Source organism: Tachysurus vachellii, chromosome 10 (genome assembly GCF_030014155.1).
Source record: "Tachysurus vachellii isolate PV-2020 chromosome 10, HZAU_Pvac_v1, whole genome shotgun sequence".
NCBI lineage: Eukaryota > Metazoa > Chordata > Actinopteri > Siluriformes > Bagridae > Tachysurus > Tachysurus vachellii.
The window spans coordinates 22,546,808-22,565,953 of NC_083469.1; the positions used below are offsets into that span (position 1 = coordinate 22,546,808).

The window sequence follows — 19,146 nt, forward strand, 5'->3', positions numbered from 1 at the left end:
TGTTTTCCTGAAAGTAGGAAATATGTGCACTGGACAAATGGAAGCATCATATGTATGTTCTGATCCAGACCAATGCATGAAGCAATCAACAAAAACAAATCTTACTGTATAAAATGTATTTTTAAATTAAGTCAAAGCAAATGTATTCAGCAGGGTGAAAATTACCTTTTAGCAAACACTTAACACTTGATTATTTAGCTGTGAGTAGTCACTATATCAAAATGACTGTAATCATTAATCCAATCTCTTTCAAAAGTTTTGCAGGCTCAGAATCCAGGAAGCTGGTGTCAAAAAAATTTAAAAAATGTTGAATGCGTGTGGGGTGGAATCTAAATTTTACCATCTGCTTTCTCCATAGCGCTATCATCTGCAAACCTTCTGGTGCCTGAAATGTTACCATAGTCAAATATGGGCCCTTCCAGCAGAGTCACAATGTCCATCCGGTTCACTTTGGTCAAAACCGTAGACAGAGCATCCGCTAGGGAAAGAGTGCATAATCTAGGTTAATCCAGTATACATATTTTCTGCAAAATACATGATCAGCACTTGCATAAAACACTGTCTGGGATTATGTCTTATTATATCTTAAATATACCATGTACACTACTTCAATGAAATACACAATATCTACTAGGAGCTAAAATTTAGAATAAAAAAGAAAGTGTATCACTGAGAAGGAGAGAAAAAGAGGCACATCCTTACTGGTTGCATTTTTTCCATGTCTGTTCACCCATGTCTTCAGTAGCATGAAACTCTGGGCAGTGAGGGAGTTGGGGTTTTCCATGCGGATATGATTGATCTCTTCGACTGAAAAATTCATTTCACGTGCCATCTCTGCATTAGATCACAAACACATCATATTTCTACATGCCACATTAACATTGCAAAACACAGGTGATGCACAGACCTGCACAGTTCCCAAAATGTTCCCTTTTTTCTTAAGGAAAATTCCTTAACCATCATTGTTATACTATTCAGAAAAACGGTCATCAATATGGTTTCTATATTGAATGTGTAACAGTGCACTACAATACCATATATTACCATATACACACATGATAGAAGGGCAGAGTATCACCTACTGTATGGCCCAAAATTCATGTTTACAATGTCATAATATTCTGATTCACCTTAAATATTCTAAACTATCCATAACTCACAGAGCATGGGATTAGAATATTTAGATAACATGAGTTTTAAATGTTAGATGGTACTTTTTTTTTTTTTTTTACTGACTTAAAAGCTGTTTTCTATTATTTGTTCCTGTATGCAGTTTAATGATTATACATAAGTCACTGAATTAAGCAAAACTTAAAAGGTTATACAAAACATGCATAACAACATTTTACATGTAACAATGCTGGAATTAAAGTTACTTGATTAAGGAGGATGATACAAGATACTTTTTAAGATAAACATTTAAATAAATCTCACCGGTCCAGCTAAGCCCCAGATGATCAGCCACAATAGCCATGCGAATATCTGTTCTCTCACATGGGCTTTGGGGACCTGTGAAACAGAAAATTAGATTATGAAAATAAGAATTGTTTAGAAATAATTAAATAAATCATTGAAACTAAAGAGATACAATTATTTGCTAATTTTGCTGCCTCTGGCCAACTATAAACTAAAAGCTATGTCATTTTTTATAAATTACAAAGGCGAGTCTTGAGATGAATAATTAGGCATTTAAGCATGAAATTGAGCATTCTACTAATAGTAAAGAAGTAAATACTGATACGTCAAATTACTGATATCTTTACACACACAGACTGTTGAGTGGACCCCCTCTAAACTAACATGCTATACCACCATATACAGGTGGAGAGAGAGAGAAAACAGGGCATTTTTCAAGTGCAGTAGACTTATACCATACAGAAATTAGAGGATGACAAGAATGACAGCTACTGCTCTCACCACAGGCAAACAATAGCTCATGCAACTAAAGATCAAGTGACATTTTTAATAAAGTTTTACAAACTAGGCTTGATCTCCACGATGGGGGCAACCTGCAAACCCCCTAGTTTTCCTTCTCTCACTGCCGGCAGACCTTGTGACCTTTGAGCTTTTGGATGTGACCGCCTGGGAGGTCCCATCAAAGCTGAGACTGTGAGAGAAGTTCTGGACCTGTGAGGTGTGATGAGCTTCTCTCCTCCTCCGGCTGCTCTGCCTGTGTCTGTTTCTTCTCATCTGAAAGATGCTAAGTCACACTAATGCTTTGAAGGAACTTGGATTACCTATATAGCCCACATATGATGGTTCTGACTGCTTCCACTAAACAATTATTTAGAGTCTCTTACGTCTTGTCTCTGGTTGGCAAGTGGGATGAAACTACCATTTCTGCCTCCCTAACCTTACCAAACTTGGGCCCCACAGCAGAGCTGACTGCACCATTCCTTTAGATATCTTTTACTTAAAATCTAGATCTGGGCTCTATACTAATAGAATCAAATTTTCAAATCACAGTTTTAACAGCCTGCTGAGATATCTGCTTGCCTGAATATTCTGCATTATATGTTAAACGTAAATCCTGCATTCTTGACTGGAAGTCTAGACTTGGGCTAAATTTTTATTTTTAACTCTTTTTGAGAGTCTGCTTTCTGCTAAGAGTCTGAGCAGAAGTCCTACAGAAATTAGCCTCTATCTGAATTTCTCCAGGTTTGTTTTGATAATGACTGCATGACTGGAGATTAAACACCATGCATTTAATTGGGCTGTACACTAAGTAATGCCAATGATGCCCTGAGTTGGATGGTTTTTGGATGTTTTAATTTTTGTGCTGGCCTTTTCCATCCCCTCTACTGCTCCCCCTCAGCCTTTGATTCGAATTACCTACCACCACACACCTGCCAATTTGTATCTTGTCCCCTGGCATCCTATTTGCGGTATGCTCACCAATCTGAAAAAATTGAAGCTTCTCTTCAACAAAGTCCTTCTTGCTCATGTCAATAGCACCACTGCGGGTCATCTCAAACATCTTGCCCTCATGGAACGGAAAGGGGTTAGCCTCGCTAGTTGGGGTGCTGTCATCGGTTGGTGTTCGAACTGGAGTGGTGTCTGGTGTAGTAGCTTGTGATTTGTCCTCCACCAATAAACTAAAACGTTTTGTATCTTCATCTGTGCTTTTCGTCCCAAACACTTTTTCCTCTTTTCCTTTGTTTGACCATGGATCAAAGTGCAGACATTTAGTGGAAACAGTATTAAAAGTTGAAGGTAATTCCTGCTCAAGATTGTAGCTGAAATAGCTATCTGCAAACTCTTGTCTATCAGGATGTCTTCCCTCTAAAGAGTAGATCTTGCATTGATCTTTACTACTTTCTTTTTTTTTGCCCAAGCTGCTTTTAGACTTTGTATTTTCATCCTCATTTGGTGTGCCCTGTTTTCTAACTTCCAGCTTGGTCTGGCTAGAGGTGCTATTGGCTGACTTTCGATCATTTGAAAGGCCTAATGTCTTGGTATCACTCAACCCATCATCCTCATCCAGCAAGTCATACCCATCCAGAGAGTCTAGCTCTGTGGCATCAGTGTCATGGGAAAATTCAGGCGTTGTTGCTATAGAGCAGTCAGTAACAGACTGATCATTACCATTTTGCTCATCCACCTCATCTCTCTTAATGACACCATGTGACACATAATGTGACTCTTTGTGATAGGAAACATTTTTATCTGGGTTTTGTGGCTTTTTACAATTCTGAGTCATTTTAACATTGTACTTCTTTAGAGGGATGGGCTGAATGACAGACTCATCACTTGAATCACTGTCATTAGCCCCAGGTGGAATAGGAGATGGTGGATATATCTGAATAACAGGCTCAGCAAAAAGGTGTCTGTCATGCTCCTCTTGAAGATTCACCTCCATCATCTCTGTGTCTGCTTCAGAAGGTGGCGAGTCCTTGTTCAGTTCCATATGTTCAGACTGTTGCGTACCATGGGGTGGAAGTGGTGGAAATTCAAAGTATGCTACATGTTTGTCTGTGGCTCTTGGTGACTCATAGTTCCTTTTGAAGAATTTTGATTGAGTAACAGTCTTGACTTTCTCTTCTGGTATGTGCCCAAAAATAAAAGGCTTGTCTTCTTTCTCTGATTCTTTTGGGATTGAGCTGGGTACATGTGCCTTAAAACCGATTTTAGAGACTGGTGCTTGGGAATTTACGTCATAGCTAACCTCATCAGAGCTGGGGGTCTCAGGAGTGATTGGACATCTTCCAAAATTGTCCATAATGATTATGTGCTTCAGTGTGTCATCTTCTGGGCTCCCCCCAGGTAAAGGCAGTTGCCTCTGTATAGCATTATAAAACTCTTCCTTTGCCTCCTGATTTGTGTGGCTCACATGGCTAACAACTTTTTTGTATGTGTTAGGTTGTACAGTGGCTGCCTTTTCCTCATACTGTTTTACCACTGGAATGCTGATATAAACTGGTAAAGGTTTAATATCTGCTGTAACATTTGGAGTCACTCTCTCTGTATATTCAATTTGTTCACCGTTAGTGCTAGTGCAGGTTACATTAATATGTCCTATTGACAACACATCACTGAATGATTTATTTCCATCAAAACTACAATGTTTGCTTCTATTTATTGTTGGTATGTGTGATGCTGTACCATCAATTTTAACAGATGAATCTAGCTCTATTGCACTTTTGGAATGGCCTACAAAACTGGATAAAACCCTAACAGGAATGTAAAATTCCAACTTGTTTTTTAACAAACCACCATATTTTCCAATACTGGTGGGGTCTTCCTGAATTGGTATATCAGTATATATGATCTGTTTGTTTGTTTCTTCTTTGTTTAATTTATCACTTCCTTTACTGTCAAACAAAGTGTTTTTTTCAAGCGTTTGGGAAATCTTTGACTTCTGGCATTTATGGTGTTCACTGCCATGACTTCCCCAAGTTGTGTCAACCATATCTTTGCTGTATAAACCTTTCTGTTGTTTGGGAATGGCGCTGTCACATTCATTCAATAATTGAGCTTTTCTGTCATTATAACTTTGGCTCCCATCACTGTCTAAAACTTCGTTTGAGCAATGCTGACCTGGCTCTTTTGGTTTGGGGTGATTCCCTCCAGCCACCTGATAGATAGGTAATTTATTTTCCTGCAGATTCTTTACTAGGGCACCAGAAGTTTGACCACAATGAGGCACCACATCTTGCTTTTTAGCCCCAGCTATAAATTTCATTCCATTTGAACTAACCTTACATGACGGCTGTAAACATTTAGTGGATTTACTTGCACTACTGACTACTGAGCAGTCCCTGTGTTTTCTGTTATCAACACTGTACTGAAGTAAAACACATTCCCCTGGGCTACTTGGAAGACTAGCACAGTTCATCTCATTAGGAGCATATCTTTCTTTAAACTTTTCAGTGCTCCACTGTTCTCCACCACTACCACCATCCATTGTTCTCTCTGGGCTGTTGTAGGTAGAACTGGGCACAGACTGAGTTTCTTGAATGTTTAGCCTATGATTTTTCTTCTCAGGGTGCTGGAGTTCATCCTTTAATTTCTCAGTTTTATTCCGGAAGAACCATGAGACCTCACTAAGCTTTTCCTCTGCTTCTTTGACTTTCACTTTATAATTATTAGACCCTTCAGTCAAAGTGTTGTCTTTGTCAGAATAAAAAGTGTCAAATTTCTCAGAGAATAGCATTTTATCTGAGTCCTTTCTCATAACTGAAGACTCTTCTTCATGGTACTCCACTGAGTGTGGTCTTTGTAATTTAAGAGTTTTGTATAAGTCTGGTTTGGTTAACTGAACAGTGGTGGTCCTAATATCATCCTCCTGTGTGAAAGGTGTGATTACTTTCTCCACTTTTGCTCTGTTTTGAAATTCCTTCTTGCTTCTGCTGCTTTGATAAATATGCATTTCTTTTTCAGGGTAATTTTTGGTTTCTATTATAATTACCTTTGTTGGTTCCGTTTTATTTCCTTTTTCAATGTGAACCTCAATAATGTGTTCCACTTTTGCCATTAAATCATTGTTCAGAGGTCTTTGTGATACATTACATCCTTCATTGCTGCCCAGATGTTCAAATAGTCCAGGTAAAACTCTGGATGAATCTTGGCCAGACTGTAAGGGTTTCATAACAGTCTCTTCCAACCTCTTTGAAGTTGTCTCCTTACTTGTCGGTTTGTGATATAACATTCGGGTGGTTGTTGTTATATGAGTCTCCTCTTTAAGTTGCATGCCTTTACACACGATATCGTTCTCTGTACTGAATCTGTTTTGATACATTTTTGTTTTGTCTTTATTGCAGCTTCTAGGCAACCTGAAATTTGTGTCAATACATTGGGCTGGAGAATTGGTTCTTTTGACCTCATCTGCTACAGGCTCAATGGTGTCCTTTGGAGGTTTGTATCTCTGTATGGCATGTACAGATTCAGTCTCTGTTTTATTCATGACTGGTGACATTTCCTGTAAGGGGGTTATTGGTAATGGTGTCCTTTCACTCCGGGTCTCAAACCCACTGTCTGACAGGAGACTTTTATCTTGGACATGAGAGACATTATCTGAGTCTAAAATGGTGTTTGTGCCAAATAGCTTAGATAGCTCTTTCTCTGATAGTGAAGGGTGTATTGTCAATGGGGGCAGTTTGACCTTGTGTTCTTGAACTGCCATAGCATGTTTAATTTTTTCCCTTCTCTCTCTACTATTCTCTTCATTTCTCCCTGTTGCTGCTAGAGTTTTGGATAACGAATGTGTGCCATTGTCATTGTTTATATAGTCAACCACTTTTACCAAGTTTAAATCTCTGTCAGTCATAATTCTTGTTTTGAACTGAGGTGCTATTGTGTCATACTGAGTGGGACACCTCCATCCATTTGGTTGGTTGTTATCAATGTCGTCCTCTAAATCTTCAGTCTTTCTAACTTTCTTGTATTTTTTATTTTCCTTTAGAATACCAGTGGTTAGTATATCACTAACCTCCATAATTTTGTGTGGTTCCTCGTCTTCTATTTTATGTTCGATAAGTGAGTAAGACTGGAAGCCTTTGGAAACAGCTCCTGTATCAGTTTGCAAAATAGCTGACATTTTGATTAAATCTTCCTTCATTTCATGCACATCCTTCAGTATATCTTGGCTGTTTGACAGAGGGGATGAGAAAGTTGTCGGAGACATGAATGGAAAGGTTTTATCTGACATAGGTAGACTGACAGGAGTTCTGACATAGGTAGACTGCATTTGATCATTAGCTTTTCTGGGGGACAGAAGTGCTGCTGTTGATTTAGAGATGTCAGGAAGCTTTTTAAACTGGTGTTCTGGCAAAACATTTAGAACTGAATAAAAAGGCACTGCAACTCTGCTACGGGTAACAGAAATGGTGGTGTTAGGGGGTGATTTAAGAGAGTCATAAACAGAAGGTGAAGACCTGATAGACTGTGAGAAGGAAGGTGGTGAAGATGACACAACCTTGAGTTTATCATAGCCTGCAGAAAATGAATTTAGGGTCTTCTCTACTTCATCAAAAGCAGCATTAACACCATCTGTAGCAGCAACTGTAGTAGCCTGTATCCTCTCTTGTAAGCTGCCAGACAGAATAAAGGAGTCTGAGGGGGAGTGCTGTTTAGTTGGAGAGCTATGACAGCCGGTTGTTTCTGTTGCTGTTTTGATTGTGTTTAGCTGTGAAAATGGTTTAATGGGGGAAGCAGTTGTTGGAGCCTTTGAAGTATTGACAGATTTATATGAAAAAATTGAGCTATGCATGTTCAGAGAAGACACAGGTGGAGCAGGCAGCGTCTTAGTGATAAAGGATTTCTCCAGCAGTGAGCATCCAGCTTGTAGTTGAGAGGTTCTGGCTGAAATAGAAGGCAATGCAAAATTTACAGAAACGGACTCAGGGCCATTTTTTATTGTAGATGGCAAGTCGGTCAGAGATGCCTGCCCTGAGTGAAGTGCTTGTTGATCCATTGTCTTTTGTGAGGAGGAGACAGTTCTGTAGGAGTGTATTGGTAATGCAACACCACTGACAGACTTGATAGAGGGTGTTAATGAACGTCTGATGACTGATCTCATGGAGAACTCAGAATTTTCTGACAACACAGACCTCAGTGGCGAAGCAGATGGAGTGCTGGAGGATGAGCTAGAGGGAGAGAGAATTCCTGACTTGGCTTGGCCCCTGGAGCTAGCAGATGGGCTGGGGACCCAGGCCTGATATTGATGTGTCATAATAGCAGGTTTGTCGGAATAGCCAGAAGTCTGTAATGTGGTTTTCAGAGCAGAATTTCCTTTTTCGGTATTTTCTATCATAAGTATATTAATAAAGTTAAAAGAAAAAAGAAAGAAAAAAGAGAAAAATAAAAAAGTTTAGATATCAAGTCAGACTTACCAGTGCCAATATGGAGAATGGATGTATTATCAGTGTTTGTAGGTGATTGTGGTAAAAACTGAATGCTTATGCATGCTAAACAATACTAAAATAATTAAAATACGTTTATAAGGCAAGACCATATAAATATCACTACATATACAATTGCTCAGGTAATTTACCAACACTAATATTTGTAACCCAGACACTGAATAATGAATACAGTACATAAAGAACACTTCTACACCTATACAATCCATCGTGTATCACTTCAATGCACAAAATCATGCAGATGGAATATGGGAAAATGTGGTCTCAGTGACTTTGATTATGACATTGTTATTGGTGGCCCATGAGCTGGTTTGAGTATTTCAGAAACTAGACAGAAATGCATTGTTGATGAGAGAGGTCAGCTGAGAAAAAGGTTATATTAACAGGAATCTCATATTATAGTATGGTTCCTGGTACTAGAACCTTCCTCTCAGCTTGATATGGTAATTTTCTCATCAATCCGTCCTCTCTCAACAACAATGCATTTCTGTCTAGTTTATCAGCAGTTATCCACAGAAAAGTAAGACTCACGGGATGTGGGATCAGACAGATGGCAAAAGCGCTGTCGTAATGCTAATGAAGCAATGATTTGACGTTGATCTTTGTCATTCTGTAAACAGAATTTATAAAGCCACTATTAAAGTAAATAAAACATAAAATCATACAAAAAACCCATAAAATTTCCAAATGCAAAACTGCATTTTTAAGTCAAGCTGTACTATTTGCTGTGCATGTTATTAAACAAGTGTGAGATTTAGAAGTTGCTTCAGATCGTTTTGTGCTATATTTACTAAATGATGTAAAGTACAATAAATGAACATATTTCCATTAACAAATAAAACTGCAGTTTGGAAGACAAAAATTCTGAAAACAAATTCTGAAAATTACTAAAATTATGGAATTTTCATCTCTTTTTTTTTAGTGTTATATTATTTTATAAATGACCAATGACCCATTTAACATTCACTTAAGGCTCTATAATATTATATCTAAGCATAATATCTAATTTAATTCACTCAATGTTGATGGCATATTAAGTCCCAATGATACAAAAGCCTTTGACTAGTCAAAAAAGGACTGTAGTCATTTCAGTCTACATACATACTATCAAATGAATTCAGAGAATTGATGCAAAAAATCTAGAAAAAGGCATATTTACCCCATTATCAGGTTCTGTCTCCATCTCCTACATTTTCCATGATGTATTAAAAGAATTACATGGCAGGTAATGGAGCAGAAACAGTTCCTCATTATAGCAGCATGGCAAGATGGGTGTAGTGGTGGAAAAGATCAAAGGGAAAAAGGAGTGGAAATAAGAAACAGCATAAAGAAAGAATAAGAAACACTACAAGAGAACCATTTGTGACTGCATCAACATCACAAGAGGGTACCATGTGCTAGCAATTCAGGCTTTAAACTATTCACCACTTCTCTTTCAACAACCTGCCCTATGTTGACATATGCATAAAAATATATATTATTTTGCGTTACTAAGGGTTTGTTTGAGGCAAGTCAGTCAACCTCTGAACAGTCCTCATCTTTTGGAACAGCACAATTTGTTTTTTTTCTGTAGCTCAAATGTAATGTTTGAAATCAAGCACTGGGTGAAATAAGAGGGTTTAGCATTTTCTAGTTATTATATGTAGATGTGTGAAACAAAATAGAACAATTTGTATTAGACTACAACAGTTCTTAGGTGAGCAAAATATTGGATCATTTTCTGACAGGTGTAATCTTGTCATGTTTAATTAAATGTATAAACAATACATCACAGCTGAAATATACTCTGGGATTTAGCCTTCAACTTTACCTCTTAAGTCTGTATTAATTGTTTTAATTTGATAATATTGCACAAACATTGCCCCTGTTTAGAAAATTGCACTTTACTATAAAGTGTACAGTTATAGAATGGAAATTATTTATAATCGCAGTATCCATTGTCATCCAGCTTTTAGCACAAAGATGAAAGGGTCTGTATTTGGTACAAACAGTATAGAGCCAACCTGCCTTGCCTGTAAAACGTCCAAACAGGTGGAGGTCGTGGTGATGTAGAGAATGTTTTTTGGCACAATCTGCATATATTTGCGTATTGTTGCTGACCATGTACATCCCTTCATACCCACAATTTACCTATCTTTTAATGACTACTTCCAACATGATAACTCAAAATGTCACAAAGGAAATTTTTGCTCAAAATGGTTTCATGAACATGACAATAAGTTTAAAATGTTTTTCAATGGTCTCATTCACTGGATCTAAGTCCAACAGTAATTGTGTGATCAAAATATGAACCAGAATACTGCCTCAGTGAGTTCCCATTCAAGTGAACTTCATGCTGCATCTTGGCTTGATGCTATGGGAATGTCCTCCAGGGACCAGTGTCTGAAGCATGTGAACACACATCAGTTTCATTGGCTGAAGGGGGTCAGGTGACATAGCAGCATGCATAGTCAGCAAGACCTAAAAAGGCATCTACCTCGCATATCCCCAGCTTCTTTGTCTTTAGGGAGCTGTTTGTCTGCCTGTGCCCCTATTGTCTAATTTTTCATTTGTCTTATCCAGTGGTGTGGAAAGGTGTTTGACCCTTCCTGATTTAAAATTGTTTTGCACGTTTGTCATACTTTAATGTTTCAGATCATCAAACAAATTTAAATATTAGTCAAAAATAACACAAGTAAACACATGCAGTTTTTAGATGAATGTGAATGTTTTTATTATTAAGGGAAAACAAAATCCAAACCCACATGGCCCTGTGTGAAAAATTGTTTGCCACCCCCCTGTTAAAACATAACTGTGATTTATCACATCTGAGTTCAATTTCTCTAGTCACACCCAGGCCTGATTACTACCACACCTGATCACAATCAAGAGAATCACTTAAATAAAACCTGACTGACAAAGTGAAGTAGACCAAAAGTAGTATTGTATTATTATTATAGGGCAGCTGCTGGGAGCAAACCAAACACTGGACCTAAAAACAGATTAAGGATAGACCTTGTCTCAAAAGTATAAAGTGTGAACCATTTAAAAAAAAAAAAAAAAAAAAGATCATGGTATTAAGCGGTGCACAAAAGGCTTCAAAAGGCACAAAATGAAAGGCTTCTTGCATTCCTATATTTTTTCAACTTATTACTACTATCCAAAATCTATATATGACAAAATATACAACATGAAATGTTACCTTGAATCGTATATCTCTCATACCACTTCATACTGTATCATACTTATATAAAAACCACACTATATATACACCCTTATTCAGTTATATGTACATATTACTACACCTTCTGTATAACCTCATACCCTTATTTATTACACTGCCACTTGTAAATAAGCTATCTATGCACTTCTGGTTAGATGCTAACTGCATTTCATTGGCTCTGTACATGTACCTTGCACAATGACAAAGGTGAATCTAATCTAATATAATCTAATAATTGCCCAATGATGAGTGAGATTTAAGTTATAAATATAGGCTTCACAACAAAACCATATATATCCACCTTATTGGGCGAAATCAAATGAAAGTGTTCCCACATTACAGAACGCAATCTTTTTGTAACAGGCTCCATTGACAACTCGCAACAATAAGCTCTCCTAAACTCGCTATACAGTACTCGCTATACAATAGATTCCGTGTAACGCAATACTCCAATACAACACACACGCCTCGGAGCTACGGTGTCACTGGTAACATGGAAGCACATGGTGAGGCCCCATCTACCATAGCAGCAAAACTGTCTGTAAATGATGGAAGACAAATAAGTTCCAGAGAGTGAAACACTTTCTCCTGCATTTCTGGGGCTACCATGTGTTGATTAGCACAGACAACATCATGGCAGTCTCCTATATCAATCACCAAGTTGGGTGTTTGTGCTCCATTTATGCTCCATCATGCAGACACCAAATTGCTTTTTCTCAGGGCAATTTTCATTCCAGGGCATTCAAACCAGAAAGCTGTGGCCCATTGAGTGCGTATTCACCCTCAGGTGTCAACAAAATGAACGTAATAAAGGTACAAATCACTGCAAAAAAACCCATTGAGGACTGTAGAGATATGGCTACAATCACTTATTTCAGACGTAGTTATTGAGCTAGCAGGCCACACAGCATTTTGTTGGGATAGAAACAAAAACTTTTGGTTAGAGGAAAGATGGGGGTGTGTATCTTTTTGTTCATAACAGCTATTGTAAAGACACCAAAATCATAGACAGGCATTGTTCTTCTGATTTTGAGTACATGACTGTTATCATGACAGGCCCTGTTACCTTCTATGTGAAGGTAAGTGCTAAGAGTTAAGTGCTAATTAACTCACAGCAGAGCAACCATACTGAAGCAGCCCATATCAAAGCTGCAGACTTTAATCATGTGGATGTAAAGGACATTTTTGTGGAACACCACATCAAATGACCAGGGAATGCTGTACCAAATTGATAGAAAAGCCAAAGTTTGAAGGAAGATAGCATCTGCTCATTTTTTTCAAAACAAACAATTTCATTTTGTGAAAAGAAAGAAAATGGCAAGGTCGCTCAAATCAGGTAACAGGGAGGGGATTGACATTTGTTCCATACAGACATTATACCGGTGTCCCCCTGGGCTAAACACTTGGTCCTCTAATTTTCACCCTATATACTTACTCTCTAGACGAAGTTATACCCTCACATGGGTTCTCTTACAGCGACTATGCTGATGACACTTAACTTACCCCTTCCCTCCCTCGGATACCACAGCTTCTGCTTGGATCTCAGCATGTCTTGCAGACATATCATCTTGGATGATGGCTCATCAGTTGGAACTCAATGTGCAGGTAATCCCAGGTGATTCATCCTCAGGTCAGGATCTTGCAATATCCCTACACAACAATCTGATCTCTACTTCAGCCACAGCTCACAACCTTGGGGTTGTGGACAATTAACTTCTATTTTCCTTACATATTGCTAATGTCATACTCTCACTATCAATTTTCTTCTCTAAAATATCTGAAATATCTGATTTGACCATTTTTATACATATACTGTAGGCTGCTCAGGTGCTTGTTCAGACTCTTGTCATTTACAGACTGGACTCCTGCAAATCACTCCTGGCAGGTCTACATACTGTACGAACGCAATTCATCTTCTGCAAATAATCCAAAATGCAGCTGTATTCACTTGTTTTCAAAGTGCCTACACACATCCCTTCCGCCGATCTACTAGCACAGCTCAACTGGTCCCACTGTCTCTCAGGGTGAGGTAGGTATTTAGCATGACTTTTCTGTTCTGGAACCAAGGTGGTGAAATAAACTTCCTCTAGATGTCCGAACAGATGAGTCACTGCCTATCTTCAAATGACAAGTGAAGACCTACCTCTACCTGAAACACTTAATCTAGCACAAAAAAAACATTCTGATCAGAGTTTCAGGTTGATGGTGTCCTAAGTCTGTAACCTAGTGAACCAGTGTATTCATTGATAGAGACTTCAAAGCACATTTGTATGTTACCCTTGATGTGGGAGTCTGCCAAGTGCCATAAATGTCTCCACAAAGGACAAGGGTGGCTTGAGCTGCCCAATCTAAATTAAATCAAATTTTATTTGTCACATACACATACATACAGGGTATGACATGCAGTGAAATGCTTTATGCAACTGTCTGGTATTAGAATAAAAATTAGTATAAAAAAAGCAAAAAATAAATAAATAAAATAAGATAAAAAAGTCTAAACTATATAAGAAAACTATATTAAAAATTATATACATATAAATATACATATACATAAATGTGTATGGCTTTTAAATATTGTCCTTAAAGTGTCCAGGTGCAGTATGGTGTATAAATAGTGTATATAGTGTATAAAGGTGCACTGTGCTGTGCAAGTCCAGAGTTAAAGTGTCCTTAGAATGTCCAGGTGAACAAAGAAAAGAGTCCATTGTCGGGATGGCTGAGCTCTTTTACAATCTTCTGGCTCTGGTCCTGCACCGCGTGCTGTAGATGTCCTGCAGGTCAGTGAGCTCAGTGTGGATGGTATGTTCAGCTGACCGCACCACCCTCTGGAGGGCATGGTTCTGTTCCCGAACCAGGAAGTGATGCTACCCGTCAGGACGCTTTCAATGGTGCAGGTGTAGAAGGTCTTTAGCACCTGAGAGGGTAGTCTGAAGTCCCTTAAGCGTCTCAGATGGTACAGTCACTGCTGGGCCTTCTTTATCAGGGTGTTGATGTGACAGGACCAAGACAGGTACAGTGTGATGTGAACACCTAGGTACCGGATACTGTCCACTCTCTCCACTGGGGTCCCGTTGATGTTTAGCGGTTGGTATGACCGCTCCTGCTTTGTGCTGAAGTCCACTATCAACTCCTTAGTCTTGTTGAAGATTGTTCTCCTGGCACCATCTCTCCAGGTTTTTAGTTTCCTGTGGGTAGGCCATCTTGTCGTTGTTGATCAGGCCCACCACAACAGTGTCATCAGCAAACTTGATGATGGTGGTGGAGTTGGAAGTGGCCACACAGTCATAAGTGTACAGTGAGTACAGCAGGGGGCTCAGAACACAACTCTGGGGGGCTCCAGTGCTGAGAGTGAGGGTGGATGATGTGTGTTTGCCCACCCGTACAGCTTGTGGTCTTGTCTGTCAGGAAGTTGGAGATCCACTGACACAGTGGCAGGCTGAGTCCCAGGACCTCCAACTTAGAGGTGAGCGTGGAGGGAATTATGGTGTTAAACGCTGAACTGTAGTCCACAAACAGCATTTCCGCATAATTCCCTTTTCTGCAGTCCAGGTGTCACATCGTGGTGCGGAGAAGATGAGCAATGGCGTCCTCAATAGAGCGGTTCTGGTGGTACGCGAACTGTAGTGGATCCAGTGTGTCTGGTAGTGATGCAGTGATGAAGTCTCTGACAAGTCTCTCGAAGCACTTCATCACTACTGAGGTCAGGGCTACAGGGCAGTAATTGTTGAGGCAGGCAGGCTGGGGTTTCTTTGGGACAGGAACAATGGTGGACTGTTTGAAGCAGGAGGGGACAATAGACTGTGCTAGTGAGAGGTTGAATATCTCAGTGAACACTGGTGCTAGCTGGTCAGCGCAGGTTTTCAGAACCCGACCTGAGATGCCATCTGGTCCTGCTGCCTTCCTGGTATTCACTCACTCATGGTGATGGTGAACATCTCCAGCCCTCTCAGCGTGCATGCTGTTTGTGCCGCTAGCATCGCTAGCGTGGTTAGCTACAGCCTCGAAGCGAGTGTAAAAGATGTTTAGCTGGTCTGCCAGAGAAGCGTCCGCATTCCCCATTCTATAAGCAGGTGTTCTACAGTCCATAATGTTCCTTAGTCCCTGCCACAGGCTCCTAGAGCGCCACCCTGTTGGAATTGTGACTCTAGTTTCCTCCCGTAGCGCTGCTTTGCTTCCTTCACTGCTCTGCGCACACTGTAGAGCGTCGCGGATGGTTTTATCCACCCACGGCTTCTGGTTGGAAAATGTTCTGATGGTGGTTTTCTGCACCGTATCATCTGCTAGTTTCGCTACGAATCCCACAACCGCTTCCGTAAACATGTTGACGTCATCAGAGCTTCGCCTGTACATTTCCCAGTCTGCGTCATCCAGAGTGTCCTGCAGAGCCACCACCGATTGGTCAATCCAGCGTGCAACCTCCCTCTGAACTGGAGCTTCCTGTTTCAGCATTTGTATGTAAACAGGCATAAGGAAGATGGCGGCATGGTCCGATTTCCCAAACAGTGGACGTGATTGTGCCTTGTAGCTGTTTTTGAATGGTGAGTAGCAGTGGTCCAGTGTCCTTTTGCCCCTGGTGGGGCAGGTGATGTGCTGCTGAAAGTTTGGTAGTGTGCGTTTGAGGTTGGCACTATTGAAATCTCCCACCACAAGCGCAGCGTCCCGATGCTGTGTTTGGTGTAGCGTTATTGTCTCATGTAAGTCCCATACTGCAGTGTCCGTGTCCGCTTGAGGTGGAATATAAACGGCACTGACTATGACCGAGCTGAATTCCCGAGGTAAATAGAAGAGCCGACATTTGATGGTCAGTAGCTCCAGGTTTGGTGTGCAGGAGCGTGTAAGAGGAACAATGCTCGCGCTGTCGCAACAGTGGTTGTTCACCATCAGACACACTCCACCTCCCCTTGACTCCCCCGACTCCAGTGTTCTGTCCATGCGATAAACCGAGAAAAACTCAGCCGGCTGGATGGCATGGTCTGGTACCGCTGGGTTCAGCCATGTCTCGGTGAAGCAGAGAAGGTTGCAGTCCCGAATGTCCCTCTGGAACTTGACCCTTGCCCTGAGGTCGTCGAGCTTTTTTTCCAGAGACTGGACGTTGGCTAACAGGATACTAGGCAAGGGAGCGTGGAGCTCCCTGGGTCTTCCCTCTTCAGCCTTACCATCATCAAAGCCACAGGGACCACTTCTGTCTATGGTTTAAGTAGATTGAGGCAATATATCTTCCACATTGAGGCTCTATCCTTTCACATTATCTCATAGTCAATGAGGTCAATACCAATTCTTATGAAGGGGACCTCAATCAATGGAAGGGGGGTACAATGGCACTTTTATGGTGGTCAGAAGATTCATTAGCTGACATTGTTGTGAATTGCCTGGCCAATAAAGTAGGGTTAGTGTCTTTTCCTGCCCTATATGCCCCACCAGTGGATCATGATGAGTCACCTGGAATAGCAATTAGAAATGGCTTTTTGGGACTAATAAATAGTTTGTTTCTTCATTTGTCATTTATCCCGTGTCAGTTGGTATAACCTTTAGTAATCACAAATTACTGTATGGGAAGGAGAGTGCAACTTTGGACTGAACACACTCAAGTACTTTTACTTTGTCAAAGTTGTGCCTCAGGATTTCATCTTGTGCCTGCTTCAAAGGAAAATCACATACTGTAGGGAAATTCATTTCCCATGAAATTTTTTTTAAAATAAGAGACAAAATAGTCACAAAGAAATCCAAAAAAATGCATTTCAAAAAGTTTAAAATTTATTTGCATTTTGATAAGTTAAGTAAGTATTTTTTGATAATTTTGATAAGTTAAGTAAGTATTTGCATGTAAGTAAAGTACATTTTTCAAGTAAGTAAAACATGACAGTACTTGTGGCAAAACCCTTGTTGGCAATCACAGAGGTCAGATATTTCTTGTAGTTGGCCAAAGGTTTGCACACATCTCAGGTGCGATTTTGTCCCACTCCTCTTTGCAGATCCTCTTCAATCTTTAAGGTTTTGAGGCTGACGTTTGGCAACCTTCAGCTCACTTCACAGATTTTCTATGGGATTAAGGTTTGGAGACTGGCTAAGCCACTTCAGGACCTTAATGTGCTTCTTCTGGAGCCACTCCGCTGTTACCTTGGCCATGTGTTTTAGGTTATTGTCATTCTGAAATACCCATCCATGACCCATTTTCAATGCCCTTGCTGAGAGAAGTAAGTTCTCTTGATGCAGTGAAGTTGTCCTGTACCATCAGTAGAAAAAACCCAAAGCATAATGTTTCCACCTCCATGTTTGTTGGTGGGTATGTTCTTGGGGTCATAGGCAGCATTTCTCCTCCTCCAAACACAGCGAGTTGAGTTGATGCCACATGATCTCATCTGATTACGACCCAGTTCTCCTCTGAATCATTCAGATGTTCATTGGCAAACTTCAGATGGGCCTTTACATGTGCTGTCTTGAGCGGGGGAACTTTGTGGGCACTGCAGGATTTCAGTCCTTCAGAGTGTAGTGTGTTACCATTTGTTTTCTTGGTGACCATGGTCCTAGCTGCCTTGAAATTATTGACAAGATCCTCCTGTGTAGTTCCTGGGAGCCAGAATTCTTGCTGATTGATAGGGAATAAAAAACTTATTTTATTTATTAAAATGCAAAACAAGGTGGGTACGGTGGCTTAGTGGTTAGCATGTTCGCCTCACACCTCCAGGGTTGGGGGTTCGATTTCCGCCTCCGCCTTGTGTGTGTGGCGTTTGCATGTTCTCCCCGTGCCTCGGGGGTTTCCTCCGAGTACTCCGGTTTCCTCCCCCGGTCCAAAGACATGCATGGTAGGTTGATTGGTATCTCTGGAAAATTGTCTGCAGTGTGTGATTGCGTGAGTGAATGAGTGTGTGTGCCCTGCGATGGGTTGGCACTCCGTCCAGGGTGTATCCTGCCTTGATGCCCGATGACACCTGAGATAGGCACAGGCTCCCCGTGACCCGAGGTAGTTCGGGTAAGCGGTAAAAAATGAGAGAGAGAGAGAGAGAATGCAAAACAATTTATAACTTTTTTGAAATGTTTTTCTGATTTATTTGTTGTTATTTTGTCTCTCAATGTAAATATAAACCTACCATTAAAATTATAGACTGATCGTTTCTTTGTCAGTGGGTAAACATATAAAATCAGCAGGGGATTAAATATTTTTTTGCCTCACTGTATCCACTTGAATACTCACCAGTATACAGTACTGTATGTTTTAGCTTGATTGGTGGCAGCTAGCAACTTGGTGGGAACCCTTCCACCACTATCACTATTCAGGTTTCCAGAAAGACCTGCACATGAGTGTATAAGTGTATATATATTTGCAAGAACCCTATTTGTTTACAGTCTTTTATTTTTGCAGAAGGTACAGTATACGGAATGCACACTGATTTCTATCCTCGTTTTGTATTGTCTGTTTGCACTGTCTTTTGTCTCCCACTGTTTGCAAATGGTGCACTTTATGTGGCTAGGACAATTACTTTAAGCCCTTAAGGGTTGCTTTATGTAGCTCTATGTTGATTTATGTAGCACCATGGTCCTGAAAGAAATTTCACTATGTACTACATCAGTTATATATGGTTGAAA

The 19,146-nt window shown here is 40.1% G+C and overlaps 1 protein-coding gene across 1 annotated transcript in view; it reads right to left on the reverse strand.

Annotated features, from left to right (window-relative positions):
* Positions 1-328: 328 nt before the first annotated feature.
* Positions 329-19,146, reverse strand: part of LOC132851927 (ankyrin-3-like) — an 82,871-nt gene continuing 64,053 nt past the window's right edge. The window contains exons 12-18 of the mRNA XM_060878908.1: positions 9,520-9,546; positions 8,892-8,970; positions 5,233-8,244; positions 2,896-4,515; positions 1,435-1,509; positions 703-834; positions 329-478 (exon numbers count right to left, since the gene is read on the reverse strand). Of these exons, the coding sequence (XP_060734891.1) occupies positions 330-478; positions 703-834; positions 1,435-1,509; positions 2,896-4,515; positions 5,233-8,244; positions 8,892-8,970; positions 9,520-9,546 (5,094 nt within the window). The 3' untranslated portion in view covers position 329. The remainder of the gene's footprint in view (positions 479-702; positions 835-1,434; positions 1,510-2,895; positions 4,516-5,232; positions 8,245-8,891; positions 8,971-9,519; positions 9,547-19,146) is intronic.